The 22,196-nt window shown below is 38.6% G+C and overlaps 1 protein-coding gene across 1 annotated transcript in view; it reads left to right on the forward strand.

Moving 5' to 3' along the window:
- Positions 1-1,775: 1,775 nt before the first annotated feature.
- Mrpl48 (mitochondrial ribosomal protein L48) overlaps positions 1,776-22,196 on the forward strand; it is a 53,799-nt gene continuing 33,378 nt past the window's right edge. Inside the window, exons 1-3 of the mRNA XM_046441938.2 lie at positions 1,776-1,929; positions 13,051-13,103; positions 16,653-16,690. Coding sequence (XP_046297894.1) covers positions 1,909-1,929; positions 13,051-13,103; positions 16,653-16,690 — 112 coding nt within the window. The 5' untranslated portion in view covers positions 1,776-1,908. The remainder of the gene's footprint in view (positions 1,930-13,050; positions 13,104-16,652; positions 16,691-22,196) is intronic.

Below are 22,196 nucleotides of genomic sequence, written 5' to 3' on the forward strand. Positions count from 1 at the left end.
ACTCACATTAGGTAGGGCAGTCTGTTTTTTTTTTTTTAAATTTATTTTTTAGGTGTAGATGGACACAACACAATGCCTTTATTTTTTTATGTGGTGCTGAGGATCGAACCCAGGTCTCGCCTGTGCTAGGGAGTGCTCTACTGCTGAGCCACAATCCCAGCCCCAAGGGCATCTGCTTTATTAAATCCACTGATTTAAATGTTAATCTCAGCTGGGTGCAGTGGCACAAGCATGAAATTCCAGCAGATGGAGAGGCTGAGGCAGGAGGACTTCAAGTTCAAAGCCAGCCTCAGCAATTTAGCAAGGCCCTTAGCGAGACCCTGTCTCTAAATAAAACATAAAAAAAGTCTGGGGACGTGGCTCAATGGTTAAGCACCCCTAGGTTCAATCACTGGTACCCCTCCAAAATTAGTCTCACCTCAAAATAACATCACAGTAACACCCAGAATGATGTTTCACCAACTACCTGGGCACACCCCATTAGTCAGGTTGACACATACAATTAACAATCATAGTCTCCTAGCAGATCTGCCACAGAGGGGAGAAGAGCTACCTTTGGGGAGAAGTAGATTTTATATAAATTTCTCTCAGTGGCTCCTTAGAATTTCATCATAGGAAGCATTGATAAAATATTAGGATAGGGATTTTGGCAATAAACCAAATTAACCTATCATTGAAACCTCATTCATATTCATCTGCTTTTACACATTTCCTCGCCAATAACAATAATAAAAGCTAAGCAAAAGCAACAATCGTTCATTGTTAAACAATGTATTTCAAATTTGCATATTTATTATTTCACATAATGCTGACTTTACCTGTCATGCACTCCCTTTGTACACAGAGTTTATGTGTATATTGCTGTAACTTGAATTCCTAATTGCTCATTAATTTGCTTGTTTATGACTTGGCTTCCCCGCTAATTCCTATGTGCTACTCAAGGTCAGGGGCCATTTAATACTTATTTTTGTGTTCCCAGGATTCTACCGAAGGGCTGGCATATGCAAATGGTTGATTTACTGAGGGTTAAGTAAGTAAACGTGTGAAGTGATTTTTATCTCATGTAAGAAGGGGTGTGTCAGAGATAAAACACTTCACAAAACCACACCGATTTTGAAACTCAGCTCTGTCTCAACTGTCCCGAGACAAGTCCCTTAACACCACCACCCGCCTCTCCCTTTATTTATTTATTTATTTATTTTTTAATGTGGTGCTGAGGATCAAACCCAGGGCCTAGCACGTGCTTGACGAGCGCTCTACCGCTGAGCCACAACCCCAGCCCCAGCTCCCTTAACTTCTTGATTCATCGATATCTTTATAAGATGGAGTGATATTTCCCTAATAGGATTGTTGTGAGGAATAAAGTGATATACTGAGTATAAAGTATTGCACATGGTGGCCACTCGATAAAAGTTGCCAATTATAAGGCAACTGAATGTCAGGTTCACATTGGGTCAGTCAGCTCTGAAATCGAGGTCAGAAGTCAAGATTTCCCCGTCTTGTGCTAGACGGTGGAATGAATTAATCAGACGGGGTCTGAGTCCTTAAGGAACTCGATCACATATGGGGCAGAGATGGTAACAAATAATAAATATATAGTTCAGCAGAGGAGATGCCAGAACTGTGTGCAAAACACCCGGCTAACACAGAGATGACAACTGATTCTGCCTGGAAAAACAGCAGTGGAGGTGACACAAGCTGTAGCTAGGAGTGGAGTCTGGGGCATTTCCCGACGTTGAGTCTCGGAAGCTGCCGGAACCAAGGTGCTGCGGTAGTGAAGTGATTCTCGGTGGGGTATTGTTACCGGACCTGTTCAAGGCCGTTCCGTCAGCGTTTTCAGACGCAAAGGGGTCGCGACTGCTGGTGCGGATCTTCGGTCTACACTTTTAGAGGTCACAGCAGCAAAAGATGAACGGAACCCTGGGGAAGGTAACACAGATTCCAGGCAGGGCGCTGGGGAAAGGAGTAGAGAGAGCAGAGGTGGGGATGGAGGCTTGCAGACATCCGGGTATGAGACCTGAGGAGAAATAGGCCCTTCCCAGCAGTCTGTGCGGGCTCGCAGTCAAAGGGGATGTTCTGCTTCCTCGGCCTTGGGCTGCCTGGGCTGTACAGACCTACGCCACGCCCCTTCCACTTGCCACACTTGCCACTCCGTGCCTGGGAAGGGGAGAGCCCACAAAGAGAAAGCCGACACCGATATATGGTTACCCAAAATATTCTGACCTTGGGCAGGTCATTTTATTTTATTTTGCATTTAATCAACTTCCAGAATTCTTCTGCTGAATTTTTTTTTGTCTTGCTGAATTGGTTGGGATGTGAAGCTACCTGGTGATTAAGGGAAGAGTAATGATAAACTGCACTTTTTGTTTCAAAACTTTAAGTGGCTATTGCAGAATCGTTTGAGACTCCATTCTTAAAATTGCATTCCATTCCCCCCTTCCTCCATGTTGGGGATTCCACCTAGGGTACTCTTAACACAGAGCTACATCCCTAGCCCTGTTTTGCTTTATTTTTGAGAAAGGGTTTCACGAAGTAGCTGAGCCTGTCTTCGAATTTGCAGTCCTATCTCAGCCGCCTGAGTAGCTGTAGAGTTACTAGAATAACACATTCACCACTGGCTTGGCTTTGCCCATTCTTTTTTTTTTTTTTTTTTTTGAGAATTTTAATATTTATTTTTTAGTTTTCGGCGGACACAACATCTTTGTTTTGTATGTGGTGCTGAGGATCGAACCCAGGCCGCACGCATGCCAGGCGAGCGCGCTACCGCTTGAGCCACATCCCCAGCCCTTTGCTCATTCTTTTAACAGATTTAAGTTTCAATTGGGTGGGCTCTTTCAGTTGTATCATGCTGCTTAGATTAATGTGTTTGTTTTGAAATTTGCATTAAAAATTTAGGCATTAAGTTGTAGAGACTGTATCTCCATAATACACAAGTCAGCATACTCATTGCTGTTCATGATCTATGTGTAGTTACCTAGGGGCTGCCCCTGAATGTCTCTAGATTTGAGTTTCTCTAGAGGCCCTCCCTTACTCAATTCTTTATGAACTGACTCACTTGTTCACCTCAGCCAATTTGTGAGAATTTGGCCAGATCTGGTGTAAGTTTAATGTAAGATAATCAGAAAGTTTGAAAATTCCATTGTTACAGATGGTCACATTGGTGACTACTCTTCTGTTGTGTTTGCCTTGATTCTGTGGAATGCCTGCCTGATCATTTTTCAAGGAATACTATTTCCTTCCATTCTTTCCTCCAAAAGAGCCTAAGGAAATCTGCCCTTAAGGCCATAATCAAACAAATACAAGGACTCCTCCAAGTCTAATTGATCCCTTCCAGACTTCTTTGTTACTTACTTTACTCTTTGCATTATTTTTCTTTCTTGGGAAGGATTTTCACTGTGTTGCTAAGGCTTGTCTCCAGCTGCAAGTGATCTTCATGCCTTAGTCTTTCAAGTATCTGGGACAATAGGAGAGGACTATTTTGCCTGGTTTTCATTATATTTCAAATGCTGAATTCCTGATTTTAAAAAAATTGGTTTTGTAGTTGTAAATGGACATAGGCCTTTATTTGTTTATTTTTATTTGGTTCTGAGAATGGAACCCAGTGCCTCACATGCTAGGCAAGCACTCAGCCACTGAGCTACAGACCCAACCATGAATTCCTGAGTTTTAATCTTGTGATTCCTTCTTTCTTTGAGTATCCTCCTCCTTGGCACCACCTATTGGAATCTCCATTCTTCAAGACCCAGCTCACATTTCTTTTTTTCTATAAAACCTTTCTGACCATTCTGGCTCAAGTGCCCATTTTTTTCTGAACTCCTAGCTAGTATTATCTTTTGACACCTGATTGTGTGTGGTGTTGTTGATACTGATCTTGGGTACAGGTTCTTGTTCCCCAGTTTTAAAGAATAAACACCCCAGACCCAAGGCAAACATAGAGAGCAAGTTTTATTTGAGAAAGGGAGATAGAGACAGACTTTTCTGAAGAGAAGTGGGGCCTTCAAAACAAAAAGCCCATGGGACAGGATGAGACTTGCTTTCTAATAAATCACAGAATCCTCTCTTTAATTATTGTCTTTTTTTTTTCTCCCCCATGTCCTTGACCAAAGGCAGGAGCACTGAGGTTAACTGTTAGTAACCCATTGTTCTCTCTTTGACGACCAGATGTCATCCTCTTTCAACCCCCATCCTTTTATAACCTATGCTGACTTTCTGACCTTTGTCCGTGCCTCAGTTTACTGAGGAATGTGACACATCCTGTCCACTTAGACTAAGTGGGGCTGTAGGCAAATTGCTTTTGGGGTCAGCACCAGTGGGCCTATTTATTTATTTATTGGTGGTACCAGGAATTGAACTCAGGGGCACTCAACCACTGAGCCACATCCCCAGCCCTATTTTATATTTTATTTAGAGACAGGGTCTCATTGAGTTGCTTAGAGCCTTGCTTTTGCTGATGCTGCCTTTGAACTTGTGATCCTCCTGTCTCAGCTTCCTGAGCCACTGGGGTTACAGGCATATGCCACAGTGACTGACTCAGTGGGCCCATTTTATAGAATTATTCTCTTATCCTTATGTTCCAGCCATTCTTATCTATCTGTCCCTTAACATTGTGACCATCCTTACTTCGGGCTATCTTAAAGTATTAGTTCATCCTTTACATTTATGGAAAAATCTCATGAGATTCACATCTGACCTGGGTTCTATCTTTTGCTAGCTATATGACCTTGAGCAGGTTATTTAACCTCTCTGTGCTTCAGTTTTCTATGAATTGCATATAGATAATGATGCCCATCACATAGAATTGTTGTCAAAATTTTAGAGGATAAAGTTAGTAGGAGTAGGTACTTTGTAAGGTGTGAAGGATAATGTAAGCAAGAATATTGATATTCTGTAGTTAATAAACTGCTATCAATTGCATGATCTTATTTCGTCTTCACAATTTTATGAGATAATCCTAGCAGACACAAGAGATAAGGAAACTCAAATCAGTGTGATTATAAAACTTGTGTTCTTAACTGCCAGAAGGGTCTATGCAGAGACAAGCTTTGACCTAGGATTTAGAACAGAAACTGTGCAAATGCTAGAAAAAAACATAGGGTCAACACTTCAACATAATGGCACAGGTACAGACTTCCTTAATAAGACTCCTAAAGCTCAAGAAATAAAACCAAGAATCAACAAATGGGATGTCATAAAATTAAAAAGCTAATGGGTTGGAGTGATAGCTTAGTGGTAGAGTGCTTGCCTAGCATGTGTGAGCACTGGGTTTGATTCTCAGCACTGCATATAAATAAATAAAGTTCCATGTTTTGAAAGAAGAAATACAAATAGCTAATAAATATATGAAAAAAAATGTTCAACATCCTTAGCAATCAGGGAAATGCAAATCAAAACTACACCCAAAAAACTACAACAAGATTTCAACTCACGTCAGTTGGAATGGTGGTCATCAAGAATACAAATAATAATTGCTGGTGAGGATATGGGGGAAAGGCACATTTTTTTTTTTTTTTTGGTGGGATTGCAAATTATTACAACCACTTTGGAAAGCAGTATGCAGATTCCTTTAAAGACTAAGCGTGAAACCGTTATATGACCTAGCTATCCTTGTTTTATCTAAAAACACTAAATCAGCATATTGTAGCGATACTTGTATAACAGTGTTTATAGCAGTGCGGTTCATAGTAGTCAAGTTATGGAATTAGCTTTGGTGCTCATCAGCAGATGAATGGGTAAAGAAAATGTGGCATATATATACAGTGGAGTTTTATTTAGCTATTAAGAAGAATGAAATGTCATTTAATGGTATATGGATGGAACTGGAGAATATCATAAGTGAGATAAGCCAGACTCAGGAATTCAGGAGTCAAATATTTTCTCTTATGTGGAAGAGGGGAGGGTGGAAAGGGAAAAGAATTTCTAAAAAAGGATCTCATAGGGCTGGGGTTGTAACTCAGTGGTTGAGCACTTGCCTCGAATGCTTGAGGCACTGGGTTCAATCCTCAGCACCACATAAAAAAATAAATAGCTAAAACAAAGGATCTCAGAAAAATAGAAGGGAGACCAATAGAGTAGTGGAAGGGAATCAAGAGGGAGGGAGGAGGAAAGGACATGGGGAAGTATTGGAGTACGAAATCCACCAAATTATGTTATGCCCACGTATGAACATACTATAATGAGTTCCACACACACACACACACATATACATATATATAACACAATAATATAATTATAACACACTAAAATAATGATAGACGGGAGATCAGTAGAGTGGAGCAAACTGATGAGGGAGGGACAAGGAAAGGGAAACGGAAGGTGCTAGAGAATGAGACTGATCAAATTGTTATATGTATGTATGAATATTGCCTAATGAATCCTGCTACTATGTATAATTATTATGTAGCAATAAAATATATAAAACATCAGACTTAGATCATTGACATAAACATGTTCAAGAAAAGTATAGCCAAAGGAAAAACAAGAAATAAAAGCCATTTTGAAAGAACTTAGGAAGAGAGAAGCTGGAAACAGTGATGATTGCCTCTAAATACTTGAGGTGCTCCTGTGAAAAATAAGCTTTGAACTTATTCTGTGTCATACCAGAGTGGGGAAGTAGGTTCAAACTATGGAAGTTATTGGGGAAGTTGGTTTGGGTTTTCTACATGTGACATCTGCAGATGTTTCAGTTCTGGTCCAGATAGGTTTAAGTAGCAGATGGATCATTATGGACAGAGGGGCTAGCCTTGTTCCTCTGTGTAAGACAGGTAGTGGTGGAAACTGATGATTATGAAAAGAACCTAAAGCTTCTGGATTTCTTTCTCTCTCTGTGTGTGATTGGGTTGTTTTGGTACTAGAGATCAAATTCATGAGTGCTTAACCACTGAGCAACATCCCCAGTCCTTTTAAAAAATATTTTATTTAGACACAGGGTCACGCTGAGTTGCTTAGGATCTTGCTAAGTTGCTGATGCTGGCTTTGATCTTGCAGTCCTCTTGCCTCAGCCCCTTGAGCTGCTTGGATTACAGGCTTATGCCACTGTGCCTGGCCCTTTTTATTTTATAATTTAATTTTATTTTTTAAAATTTGTTCTTTTTAGGTATATATGATAGCAGAGTGCATTTTTGACTATAATGCACACATGGAGTATAACTTCTCAGACTTTGTTTTTTAAATTTTTTTAGTTGTAGGTGTACACAATACCTTTATTTTATTTATTTTTATGTGGTGCTGAGGACCAAACCCAGTGCCTCACACAGGCTAGGTGAGCACTCTACCACTGAGCCACAATCCCAGCCCCTAACTTCTCATTCTTGTGGTTGTACATGATGTGGAGTTACTTATTTTTTATTTTGGGACAGGATCCTGCTAAATTGCTTAGGGCCTTGCTTAGTTGATGAGGCTGGCCTCTAACTTTCAATCCTCCTACTTCAGTCTCCCAAGACCCTGGGATTACAGGTGTGTACCATCTTTTTGTTTGTTTTGAGATGTTACTCAGGCTGGCCTCAAACTCCTGGTCTCAAGTGATTCTCCTTCCTCAGCTTCCTAAGTAGCTTGGACTATAGGTGTGCACCTCAGCTCAACTTGAAGCTTTTTCTGTGTGTGTATGTGTGTGTGTGTGTGTGTATTTTTTTGAGAGAGAGAGAGAGAGAGAGAGAGAGAGAGAGAGAGAGAGAGAGAGAGAGAGAGAGGAGAGAATTCCAATATTTATTTTTTAGTTTTCGGCAGACACAACATCTTTCTTTGTATGTGGTGCTGAGGATGGAACCTGGGCTGCACGCATGCCAGGCGAGCGCCCTACTGCTTGAGCCACATCCCCAGTCCAGTGTGTGTGTATTTTTAACCATACTGGGGAATTGAGGTTGCTCTACCACTGAGCTACATCAACAACCCTTTTTCTTTTTTGAGGCAGGGTCTCACTAAGTTGCCCATGCTGACCTCAAATTTGTGATCCTTCTGGCTCAGCCTCCCAAGTAGCTGGGATTACAGGTGTGCACCAGTGGGCCCAGGTCAACTTGAAGCTTCTGATGAACCCTGACAGGGACTGTTGTTTTCAAGGATGGCTAAGATGCTGCCATTGTAAAAATTGGAATGCAGATCAAGATGTTGTTCAGGCCAGGGAAGAACATAAAAGCTTCATGAAATACCAGAACTTGCTAGAGGAAAGACTGTCAATTGCTGGGTCATCTAGAACACAATCATTTATCAGCTGTGTGTAGTAGGCATATTAATTTGCCTTTCTGAGCTTTGATTTCCTCACTATAAATAAGGGTAGAAATATTTACTTCCCCGAATGGTTGTGAGGATTAAATAAGAGGATGTTTGGCATCAGGTCCTCAACAAATGGTAGGATTATTGAGGCTATTATTATTAACATGAATTTTACTAGTGTGAGTTGATGTCACTGTTTTGGGAGGCAGTGTGGCAGAATGAAAGACATGGACTTTGGATTTAGGCAGATCTGGTTTTAAAGTCCTGGCACCTCTTACCAACCCTATGACTTTGGGCAACTTACCTTTATTTTTTTCTCCTTAATAGAAGCAGTTGTTAGTTGCCTCAATCAGAAGGTTGGCATAAAGATTAATTTAAATAGTATGTATTAAGTGCTTAGACAAAGGATGTCGTCAATAGATGGCATTTAAAATCATATTAAAACACAAATATATTCTGTTAATACTCATAAAACATCTCTCATTTGCTTGCCCAGAGGACCCCTGAACCACTGTATTCATGACACCCTGTAGGCTCTAGTGTTTGAAGATACCCACATGCTATAGATTTTGTCCTGTGACTTTGGTTTTTTGGTAGCTGTGCAGTCCTTTCTTGGTTCCTGGCTGCAGAGCTCATGGTACAACTATTTTTGTAACCCACTGTGGCAGCTGTGTCCTCGTTCATTCATTCACTGGCATCACAAAACCTCTTCTTCCACTTGCTGAGCCAGAGCTGCTCTTCATCTGCTGATTGTGGGGAGGGAGTATTTGTGGATTCAGTCTCAAAATAGATTACTTTTGTCCTAATAAATAATGCCAAGCATAGCAGAGGGAAGGAAGCACATTTCCCAGAGCTGAAGAGTTCACACCACAATTTGAATGTCTTCCAGAAAGTTGTCAACTGTTTAAGTCTAGCTTTTAGATAATTATATCCTTAGCTAGAGACTCAGAAATCTGAACAGTTAAAATGAGGAGAAAGCAGACTCATCTGGCTCTTTCTATACAGTGCCTCTTCAGTATAAAATGACCCATTTAAAATATATATTCAGTTCACTCTGATTTCTATTCTGTTTGTCATGGTCTTGGACCTGAAAGGGACTTTTGAGTTATCTGTTGTCACTTTGAAGTGTGGCCTGTAATGGGGCAGCCACCTGAGCTCTCTCAGGGCTTTCCAGGGGTTATGCTTCTTAATAGGAGGTAAAAATATTGCACACACACTTGAAAAGTCTTTGATCTGTCATTTAATTGTGCTTTTTTGGATCATCTGTGCTTTTTGCCTTTCATTCTATCTGTTCATGTCCTTCCCAATTCTAATGGCCTCACGTTCACTGACTTTTCTTAAGTTTGATCTTTTGCCCTTATGATTTCTTAAGTATCACCCCTTCATTTGTTTGAGAGATGGTATAAAATAGAGGAGAAATTATGGACTTTGGAGTCAGAGAAACTGATAATCCTACATAGGTTTGATAGGAAATTACTTGAGTAAATTACTTAATCTTACTTTCCTCCACTAGAAAATGGAGACAGTAATATTTCTTTTAAGGTTATTATGATTCAGAGATAGAGTTAGGAACAAAATAGATATTGGTGCTTAGTAAATAGTAGCAATGATTATTATTCATTTACTACTTTCTAATTATCTCTTTACCAAAACAAACTTTGATTGAGTGTGCACCATTGCCTGAGAGGTGACCCTTGCCTGTGGGTGTCTCTTAGTGTAGTAGCATAGAGATCCTTGGGTGAAGTTAAGAGTTTCAGTGAATTTCTTGAAGTAATATGGGAACTTTTTATATAACCATGCTATAGGCATTTGTCTAGGAAGAAGGTTCATGATTTTGAGCAGATCCTTAGCTATGTCTATAACACTGTAAAAACTAAGAACTTCTGCTATCTCCACCTGGATATTCTGCCATGTGTGCTCATTGTTCATGACATCTATTTTTTTCCTCTTAATTTAAAAAAATTGTTCTAATTAATTATAGATGACAGTAGAATGCATTTTGACAGATTGTACACAAATGGAGCACAACTTCTCATTCCTCCAGCTGTACATGGTGCAGAGTCACACACACATACACACATATATATATATAGGGTAATAATGTCCATCTCATTCCACCGTCCTTCCCACTCCACACCCACTCCCCTCCCTTCACTCCCCTCTCCCAACCAAAGTTCCTTCATTCTTTCCTACCCCCCCCCCCCCGCCCATTATGGACCAGCATTCCCTTATCAGAGAAAACATTTGGTCTTCGTTTTTTTGGGATTGGCTTATTTCACTTAGAATGATATTCTCCAACTCCATCCATTTACCTGCATATGCCATAATTTCATTCTTCTTTAAAGCTGAGTAATATTCCATTGTGTATATATACCACATTTTCTTTATCCATTCATTTGTTGAAGGGCATCTAGATTGGTTCCATAGTTTAGGTATTGTGAGTTGAGCTGCTATAAACATTGATGTGGCCATGTCACTATAGTATGATTTTAAGTCCTTTGGTTATAAACTGAGGAGTGGGATAACTGGGCATGTCACCTATTTTGACTACACGGAAAATAGGTGGTATTGCTTCACTCTTTAAAACAAGGGTATCATTTCATTCCTCCAAAAAGAAACCCTTTACCCTTTAGTTGTCATCCATCTCCCATACTCTCTAGCCATAGACAATTGTTTATATACAACTTTTCTTTATAAATTTGCCTCATCTGATGTTTCATAGAAATGCAATTATACACTATTTGGTCCTTAGTGACTGGCTCTTTTTGTTTAGTTTTTTTTCTTCTTTTTGGTACTGGAGATTGAACCTAGGGATGCTTTACTACTGAGCTACATCCCCAGCCCTTTTTATTTTTTTATTTTGAGGCAGAGTCTCACTAAATTCCTGAGGGCCTCACTAAGTTGCTGAGGCTGGCCTCAAACATGCACTTTTCCTGTCTCAGTCTCTCTACCCTCTGGGATTACAGACATGTGCCACTATGCCCCACTTCTCCTTTAATATGTTTTCAAAGTTCATTCATGTTGTTAACATTTTGTTTTTATATTCTTTTTAAAATTGAGCACAGTAGGGTTGGGGTTGTAGCTCAGTGGCAGAGCACTTGCCTGGCACATGTGAGGCACTGGTTCGATCCTCAGCACCACATAAAAATAAACAAATAAAATAAAGGTATTGTGTCCATCTACAACTAAAAAAAAAAAAAAGAAAGAAAAACTTAGCACAATAGTTGACACATAAAAGCCTTTTAAAAACAGACTTTATTTTAGAATAGTTTTTAATTACAGAAAAGCTGCAACAATTGTAAAGTTCATATATAACGCACATCCTCTATTATTAATATTTTACATTAGTAGGATACATTTTTAATGATTAATGAACCAATATTGATATATTATTATTAACTAAAGTCCGTGCTTTATTCAGATTTCCTAAGTTGAAAATTATCTTTTTCTGGTCCAGGATCCCATCTAGAATATTATATGTAGTCATCATGTTTCCTTAGGTTCCACTTGACTAGAAAAATTTCTCAGATTTTTCATTTTTGCATAATGAGCTTTTCACACATACATGTTGAACGAATTATTTCTCCTAGTGGGCAGAATTTTCTCTTTATTCTATGGGACCTTAAGGATAGACATTTAGTATTTGTTATCTAGTTCATAAAAAGACCCTCGTATATGTTAAATATTGCTTTTGTAAAGATACTACTGATCCAGGTGTGGTGGGACATGCTTGTAATCCCAATAGCTCAGGAGGTTGAAACAGGAGGATCACAAGTTTGAGGCCAGTCTTAGCAATTTAGGCCCTCAGTAACTTAATGAGACTCTGTCTCAAAGTGAAAAACAAAAAGGGCTAGGGGCTGGGCATAATGGCTCATGCCTGTAATCCCAGTAATTTGAGAGCAGGAGGATTGTAGGTTTGAAGCCAACTTCAATTTAGCGAGGCTATAAACAATCTAATGAGACTCTGTCTCAAAATATAAAATAAAAAGGGCTGGGGATGTGGCTTAGTGGTTAAGCAACCTTGAATTGAATCACTGGCACCAAAAAAAAAAAACAAAAAAAACAAAAAACCAAAAAAACGGTGGGGAAGGGCTGGGGAGATGTAGTTCAGTGGTAGAGTGTCCCAGGTTCAATTCCCCAGTACCAAAAAAGGATACTTCTGATCTTCCAAATGAGTGCTAGCTGGGCAGGATGAGTTTTTTTTTTTTTTGTGTGTGTGTGTGTGTATGATGGGGATGGAAGTCAGGGCCTTTGTGCATACTAGGCAAGCTTTCTACCACTGAGCCATTTCTCCAGGCTCCAGAGTGAGATTTAAATAAAGGAGGAAAGCTGTTACTACTGTCACCTCTCAGTATTGTTATTATTATAATTATTTTTGAAAGAGACAATGTGCTGTAATAGAGGCGTAGCCTTTGGAATGAGAGTCCTCTTAGCCTCTTTATCAACCATAATTTTTTTGGAATATAATCTTTCTAGACCTCAATTGCCTCATTTATAAAATTGTCTTGTAGTGTTCGAGAATTAAAGATTTTTAAAAGCCCCTCTTTATTATGGTAGATGCATAATAGGTGTTGGTTGATATTAGAAAAACATGGATCAAATTGGAGAGGGGAAACAGGATGGGAAAGCAAAGGGGAGAGGACTTTTGTTTTTTAGCATTTAGGAAAGATGATTACTTTGGTTGCTTGCATGTTTGGCATTAACTGTAGGCTACCTTCTTTGCTAGGTAAGAAACTTTGGATACTATGTTTTGGTTTGTGTACTGGGGGTTTCCAGCCTCTTTGCAAAGAGGTACTTGAAGTCCTGTGCAAGGTTGATTGTCCTAACATGGCTGTTTTGCTGTAGGTGCTGTGCCTGCGGAACAATACCATTTTTAAGCAAGGCTTTTCCCACTTGAGGTAAGGATATTAGTAACAAATATAGCTAACAGTAGCATTCATAGTTCACATAGCATTTTTCTTTCCTCATGTCTGCTTCTATGACTACTAAGCATCTTTAATCCCCTACCATCTTACTTCTTCCCCATTCTCAGTTAAAGACAGTTCCAGTCATCTGATTGCAATCCTTGTCACTGTTATTTCTCTTATTTTATACCCAATTCTTCAACAAAACTTGTTGAAGACTTTTTTTGTGTGTATGTGTGTGTGGTGTTGAACCCAGGGGCTCTCTACATATCCCCAGCCCTTACAAAAATGTTTTGTTTTGTTTTTTTCTGAATTGCTGAGGCTGGCTTCAGACTTGTAATTTTCCTGCCTTCAGATTCCTAGGTTTACAGGCATATGGCATAGTGCCCAGCTAAATCAAGCCATTTCTGACCTCCAGTTTTTAGCCTAATGCTTTCTGTTTTGCTAAACCATTGGGGAGCAGCTCTTCATCTTCACTTCACTTTTGCTACCATCACTCTTCTTTCTAACTGATCTCCCTGTGTTTACTTTTAACTTCTCTCCTTCACACTAAAATCAAAGTGATTCTTTCAAAACCAAGTTAGCTTACATTACCACTCTTCAGCTCAAAATTCTCTAGTGGTATTTCCTCTTACTCAAAATAAAATCTACAATCCTTACCATTGCCCATAGGCCTTATGTAATCTGCTCCCTCATTTTATGCTAGTTATTCAGCTTTGCCACACTGGTGCCTTCCTATTCCTGGATGATCTAAGCACTTTCCCACCCCAGATTTTTGCAGATTCTTTCTTTTGATATCCATATGACTCACCCTCTGACTTTATTTAGATTTGTGCCTGAACATCATCTCATCAGAGAAGTCTTCTGTTACACTGTATGTAAAATACCTCTCTCAGTCTCTTATCCCTTTACCTTGCTTTATTTTTCTTAATGGCAGATATTACTCTTTAATGTATTCTACACATATAATTTTTTAAAAACTCTCTGTACCCTTCCCCTGAATATAAACATCATTGGGATAAAGTCTTCATTAGTTTTGTTATTGCCTAATTCTTAAGACCTGGAATGAAGTCTGGTAGTGAACATTTAACAAATATTTGTTAAATGTTCACCTGGTAAAAGGGGTGATAGTATCTGAATTTTTTACATGAATAAATTGAGGTCCAGAGAAGTCAATCTCTTGCTCTAAGATGACATAGCTAATATGAGTCAGAATTAGGGTTCAAACCCAAATTGTTGTTTTACTGAACTGCTTATAGAGTACATCCTCCCCATTGTTTTTCTCAAATGAACTGCATTTGGTAGTTTATTCAGCAGATAATTATCAAGTGTCTTATGAGTAGTAGGCACAGGATATAAAACAATGAATTGCTTGTCTTTCTGGACATTCGCAAGACTTGATGATTTTAAGAGTCCTCACATTTTATTTGAATCCTTTTTCTTATTTCTTTTCTGTCTCAATCTGTTTTTTCATCATTAGTCATTCAGCTACTATTTGATAAGCGCTTACTAAGGCCATGCTGGTCACTTTACATGTTACATCTAACTTTCTCAAAAACACTAACAGGACAGATAACTTTCTCATTTCACAATAGAGGAAACTGACTCAGAGCTTAAGATAAATTTTCAGTCCCATGAGGTTGTACTATTATTATTTATATTGTGAAGAAAAGATAATTGAGTTACAGTGATATTAAACAACTTGCCTAAGGTCTCAGTTTGGGAATGGTTGAGTCAGCATTCAGTCACAGATTTGCTTTTCTTCAATTTATACCATAATTTAGTTTTAAAACTCCTAGGAGGGATGCTGGGGATATAGCTCAGTTGGTGGAGTGCTTGCCTCGCATACACAAGACCCTGGGTTCAATCCCCAGCACCACAAGACAGACAAACAAGCAAAAAACAAAAACAAAAAAACTCCTAGGAGGTGGTGGAACTAAAATACTCCAGTTACCTAGTCAGCCAATCACAGCCAAATTATTTTCTTTCCTATAGTCTGGCTTCAGCTGTCATTACTTTTTTTTTTTTTTTTTTTTTTTTTTTTGCAGTATTGGGGATTACCACTGTACTACATCCTCACCCTTTTTTACTTTGAGACAGGGTTTCCCTAAATTGCTGAATTGCCTGAGCTGCTCTCAAGCTTGCTGTCCTCTAACCTCAGACTCTCAAGTAGTTGGGATCACAGGTGTATGCAACCACACCCTCCCTCAGCCTGTTTTAATAATGGGCTATGGCAAGAACCACCTCACTTGTTCTCTTTGACTCAGTCTTACTTCTTCCTATTCTATCACTCATCTGCTTCCTATTCCAAATTCAAGCTCGATATCATTCCTGTGCTTAAAATCTGCAAGAGCATCCCATTGCCTATAGAGAGTAAAGACCAAACTCCTTAGCATAGCATATGGAGTTCTTCATAACCTGGCCTCTGAATACCTCTCCAATTTTATCTTTTCACCCTGCCTCCTTCCCTACTGCTTAAATTCCATTCATATCCTGCTGCTTGCTGTTCCCCAAACATACCCTTTCATATTTTTGCCTAGAATGCTTTTCTTGCAATGCTAAATAATTGACAACAGTTCTTTTTTGGGTGGGGGGTACCAGAGATTGAACTCAGGTGTACTCAACCACTGAGCCACATCCCCAGCCCTATTTTGTATTTTATTTAGAGACAGGTTCTCGCTGAGTTGCTAGCGCCTCACCTTTTGCTGAGGCTGGCTTTGAACTTGCGATCTTCCTGCCTCAGCCTCCCCAGCTGCTGGGATTATAGGCATGCGTCACTGCGCCCGGTGACAACAGTTCCTTTTTATTTACTTAATTATTTCTGTGCTGGGGATTAAATCTAGGGCCTTGCGCATGGTAGGCAAGTGATCTACTATTCCTCCAGCCCATAGTTCCTTATTTTTGTTTTATTTTGGCTTTTTGGTAGTGGGGATTGAACCCAGGGGTGCTAAACCACTGAGCTACATCCCCAGACCTTTCATTTTTTTGAAATAGAAACTTGCTAAATTGCTGAGGCTGCCCTTGAACTTGGGATCTTCCTGCCTTAGACTCACTGGGATTACAGGCCTGTGCTACTCCACTCAAACATAGTTCCTCATTTTTAAAAACTCAATTCAAATAGTTCTGCCTCCCTGGTAGAAGTGACCATACTTTGCTTTGTGTGTCCTATTGAATCTTTTTTTTTTTTTTTTCTTCAGTGCTAGGGATTGAGTCCAGAGTCTTGTGCATACTAGGCAAGCACTCTACCAGTGAGCCACATCTCTAGTCCTTGTACTGAATCTTGTCCATGTTTCTGTTCTGGATCAGTACTATATTTGCATTTATGTCCATACATCATTCCCACGTACACAGAGATATCTTACTTATATTTGCATCCTTAGGAGCTGCCACTTTGGCGTGATAGAAGCGTAATAATGTTTGTAGAAAGAGGGAATAAGGAAATATCTAGCATTGGCATATCCTGAGGAGCATAGAAGTTTTGGTAACTTTACAAATAAATGTGGATACCTAATTGGATTAAACATACTTTCTCCTTCTCTTTAGATTCAGAGCTTTGGGAGAGAATCCCATTTATTCTGCAGGTAAGTGGTTATTTCCTTGTATGGTCTGCCTACCTTAAGTGACCTTCTATTCTAGCATTCTATAATAATTTTGCCTAGAAGGATGCCTACCACATATTTGAGAATAGTAGCAGAGACCAAGTCCCACCCCTTGCATAGAATGAACCATGAGGGAAAACCTGAAGTAGTGGTTAAGAGTGAGTGTGCTGTAGTAAGTTTGTATTCCACCTGTACCACTTACTAATTCTGTGATCTTTGGCTTCTTCTCTGTAGCTTGTTTCCACATTTAAAAAAAAAAAAATGGGGATGACTCTAGAAAAAACTGCAGTGAACTATTTGAAGATTCAATGAAATAAAATGCATAATAATAATAGCATCTAACTTTTTTAAGTGTTCAAAAAAAGTTAGCTTCTGTTGTTACTGTTAATAATGTTACTGTTTCAGACCTATCTTTGAGGCCCACAATCTACCAGATAAGGTTTTTCTTACAATATTTTATCTAGAACTAATGTCCGTTTAATCTGATTGATTCAACTAACTTCTTTTTTTGTCTTTCTTGTGGTGCTAGAGATCAAACCCGGGGCAGGACCTCATGCTAGGCAAGTGCTCTACCATTTTAAACTACATCTCCAGCCCAATTCAACAAATTTCTTTTCTTTTTCTTTCTTTCTTTTTTTTTTTTTGCCATGCTGTTGATTGAACTCAGGGTCTCATGCATACCAGGCAAGCACTCTATCACAGCCATATTCCCAGCTCTGCTAATTTCATTCTCTGTGTCAACCCAATTACTTTCCATTTTTACTGTGTAGCATGTGGCAAATTTTAAAGCAATTGTTAGAGTCTAATGCTATCTGTCATGTGACTGAATAGTATTAGAGATAAAGGTATGTGTAAGTGAGGAAGGGAACTAACTGACTCAGTGCCTGCTAGGCAAGACAGTGTAAGAGGCTTTACATATGTTAATTATTTTGTTTTATTTTTTTTAGTTATTTGTGGGCACAATATCTTTATTTTGTTTATTTATTTTTTTATATAGTGCTGAGGATCGAACCCAGGGTCTCACATGTGTGAGGCGAGTGCTCTACTGCTGAGCCACAACCCCAGCCCATGTTAATTATTTTAAAGGATAGTAACAATGTGTTAGGAACCACCACTGCTACTAGACCCAAAGCCCAGTATCTCAAAATACGGGTTTTATTTATTCATTCTCTCAGTAAACATATATTGTACCAAGGTGTTTGTTAGGTGGTAGGGATACAAAATTAAGAAGATATGGGCTGGGGTTGGGCATGGTGATGCATCCCTGTAATTCTGTGACTCTGCAAGCTGAGGCAGAAGAATCACAAGTTTGAGGCCAGCCTCAGCAACTTAGTGAGAACCTGTTTCAAAAATAAAAAATTAAAAAAAAAAATGGAACTGGAGGTGTATCTCAGTGGTAGAGCACCCATAGGTTCAATACCTCCAGAACCATACACACATACACACACACACACAAAAAAAAAAAAAAAAAAAAAAGGAAGAAGATATGGTCTGGGGGGATGTGTAGCATGGTAGTATACTCACTTGGAGTATACTTACCTTGCATGTGCAAGTCCCTGGATTTGATCCTCAGTACTCCTAAAAAAATAAAACAAAAACAATAACAAAAAGCAAGGATATAGTTATTTCTTGCCATTTAGAAGCTTACAGTCTTGTAAGAAATAATTTTGGGGCTGGGTTTGTGGCTCAGTGGTAGAATGCTTGCCTAGCGTGTTTGAGGCATTGGGTTGGATTCTCAGTGCCACATATAAATAAATGAATAAAATAAAGGTCCATCAACATCTAAAAATTGAAAAAAAAAAGAAATATTTTTTCTCTCAAGAATAATACAGTGAGCACTTATTCAATACCCACCACTTAGATTTAGCTATCAATATTTTGTCATGTTAAACTTCCTTATCAGATATGATATTTCATCCCTAAATGTTTCAGCATGCATAGGACATTCTCTGTGTTCTGTTGAAGAAACATAATGCCATTATCTCTCTCAAAAAAAGTTAATAATAATGCCATAATATCATCTAGCATTCTATCCATTTTCTCATTTGTCCTTCAAATTTCTTTTCTGATTGAAATTTCACACTTTGCATTTTGCCATTTGTCACTGTTAATCTAAAACAGTTCTGCCACTTTTCTTCTCTGATAATAGTGATTTTTTTTTTTAATACTGAGGATTGAATTTTGGGCCTTACACCTGATGGACAGGTGTTCTGGTTATCACTAAAAAACCCAGCCCAGCAGTGTTTTTTGTTGTTGTTGTTTTTTAAAACAGTTCTGGGGATTGAACCCATGGGCAGTCTACCACTGGGCTACATCCCCAGTCCTTTTAACTTTTATTTTGAACAGGGTATTGCTAAGTTTCCCAGGTTGGCCTTGAATTTGCCATTCTCTTGCCTCAGCCTGAAGAGTCACTGGAATTATTGGCATGTACCACCATGCCAAGTCCAACAGTGATGTTTTTGATGAGACTTGACTATTTATCTTAAAGAATATCCTTTCTTCTGATTTGTCTATTTATTTTCTCATGGCATGGCATAACATGTTCTTCTGCCCCCTTCCTACAAACTGGAAGTTAGATCTAAAAGCTTTAGTTCCAACAGTTTTAGAAAGAAAACATCATAGCTGATACTCTGAATTTTATATTGCATCCTATCAGGAGAATTTTTAAAAACTAAGAATATATGATTATAAAATTAAAAAGCAGGGCTGGGGATGTGGCTCAAAAGGTAGTGTGCTCACCTGGCATGCGTGCGGCCCGGGTTCGATCCTTAGCACCACATACAAAGATGTTGTGTCTGCCGAAAACTAAAAAATTTTTAAAAAATATTAGAAAAATAAAAATAAAAAAATAAAAAGCAGCCAGGTGTGGGGGCACTGTAGTTCCAGTTGTTCAGGAGGCTGGGGTAGGAGGGTCATAAGTTTGAGGCCAGAATCAGCAACTCAGCAAGACCTTGTCTCAAAATGTAGAAAGGGCTGGGGATAACATTCAGTGGTAAAGCACACCTGGGTTCAGTCGCCATTAATGAAAAAAAAAAAAGAAAGTAAAAAGCATTTCTTTTTGTGAATATGGAGAACACATCCGCACCCACACCGCACTCAGGAAGAAACTAAAAAAGAAGATTATTATGTAACATTTTGTCATATATCTTTTTTAAAAAAATGATTTTTTAGTTGTAGATGGACACAATAACTTTATTTAATTTACTTATTATTGTGTGGTGCTGAGAATTGAACCCAGTGCCTCATATGTGCTAGGCGAGCGATCTACCAATGAACCACAAGCGCAGCCCCCCTTGGCATATATCTTAACAGGTTGCTTGCTCTTTTTCTGTCACAACGTATTGTATTTTTTTCCCTTATTCTGTGTGTGTGTTATAATAATGGAAACATTATTATAACCTTCTCTTTGGGGGGGGGGGCTACCAGGGATGGAACTCAGGGGCACTTGACCACTGAGCCACATCCCTGTCCTTATTTTGTATTTTATTAGAGACTGGGTCTCACTGAGTTGCTTAGCGCCTTGCTAAATTGCTGAGGCTGGCTTTGAACTCGTGATCCTCCTGCCTCCACCTCCTGAGTGGCTGGGATTACTGGCATGAGCCACCATGTCCAGCCTAATCTTCTATTTTTCACTTTATCTATGGTGAACATATTTATACTAAAAAATATCTACATTATTATTTTGAATGGCTGCATTTGAATGGGGGCAAAATTTTGAGTTTGAACATGTTGAATTGGAGTGCCTTTGAGGGTATTAAGTAGGACACTGGAAATGCTGATTCTTAGTTCAAACTGTAGGTCTGGATTGAAACTATAAGTTTGGAAGTCATCATTTTGTTGATTTTAATTGCAGCCATGAGAGTGAATAAGATCACCTAAGGAGAAAAGACAGAGGATGGATTAGTAGATCCTGAGAAAAATGGCTAATGAAGAAAGATGGAAAAAAACAGGATAGTATAGTTTCCCGGCAGGCAGGAGGAGTGTTTTGGGAAGGAAAGAGTGGTCAACTATGTCACAGTTTCAATTTCTTGTGCTGAGAGACCAGGAAAGATATGAGTGTAACAATATTGTATGCATTTTAACAACATAGAGATCATTGGTGACCTTAAGGAGAGCAGTCTGTGTAGATGGAATGGGTGGAATGAGTTGACAAGTGAATGAAAGTTCAGGAGTTAGAGAAAGCCACTATAAACAATGTTAAGAAGTGAGATTGAATTGGAAAAGAGATTCAGGAGCTGGAGAGGGATATGGGGTTGAGGGAAGGATTTGTGTGTGTCTGTGTGTGTGTGTGTGTGTGCACGCGCGCGCTGCATGCACATGCATGTGGTTGTTTTTATTAATTTAATTTGAAAGTTAAATCTGTAGAAAAGTAAAAATGGTCATATGTTCAAAAATCCCTGTATTGGGAACTATTAACATTTTGTCAGATTTTTGTTGTCTTTTTTTATTTTTGTATTAAAAACAAAACAACAAGGGTTATATTCAAATCTTCTTTATTCCCTTTCCTTAGACTCATCTCTTTTCCTTAAACCAGAGGCAAACTTTGTTTAGAACAAATAAATATTCTGAGGAAGGATTTTTTAAAAAATTACTATTTAAGTTATCAACTTTTAAAAATATGAAATTGGAGAAGGGTGGGGAAGAATGAAGGAACTTCGGATTGTGCAGAGGGGCATGAGGGGAGGGGTGAAGCAGTGGGAATGGGAAGGAGGAGGATAGAATGAGACAGACATTATTACCCTATATACATGTATGATCACAATATTGGAATGACTCAGCACCATGTACAGCCAGAGGAATGAGAAGTTATACTCCATTTGTGTACAATGTGTCAAAATATATTCTACTGTTATGTATAACTAGTTAGAACAAATTTAAAAATATGAAATGGATACATGGTAAAAGTAAATATAAATGAAACAAAAACAGAATAAGATGAAAAATTAAATATTCTTTGTCTTTCCCAGTCAGTAGTAGCCGCTGATATAAGTTTCTTATATATCTTGTGTATGTGTGTGCTGGGGATTGAATCCAGCATCTTGCACATTCTAAGCATGTACTTTACCACTGAGCTATTTTATTTTCCTTTAAATGGGTGGTCCATCTGGAATTAGAAGCTTTTTCCCAAAAATGGCTAGTGACTTGTTTCAACATTTATTCATTTTTTTCCTATTGGTTTGACTGTACTCAGGAGTCCTTCTCGTATGTCTTTCAGGAAAGTTTAATGCACATGTGAAGATATATATTGTGTCTATGTATGACAGTGTCTTAATGCTGGACACTTAGGTTATTTTTAGTTTTTTGCTACTTCAAAATATGCTGCAACAACCATTTACATATACTTTTTAAACTGTGTCTCTACATTTATAAGATAAATTCCTGGAACTGCAATTTCTGAGTCAATGGATTATGAATTAAGAACTTTGGTAAGTATAACAAGATTGCTCTTTAGAAAACTATTAATTTATATTTGTATTTTGTGGCCCAA

The sequence above is a fragment of the Marmota monax genome, unplaced genomic scaffold, assembly GCF_021218885.2.
Source record: "Marmota monax isolate L192 unplaced genomic scaffold, Marmota_monax_Labrador192_F-V1.1 WCK01_AAM20220418_F8-fsc00068, whole genome shotgun sequence".
NCBI lineage: Eukaryota > Metazoa > Chordata > Mammalia > Rodentia > Sciuridae > Marmota > Marmota monax.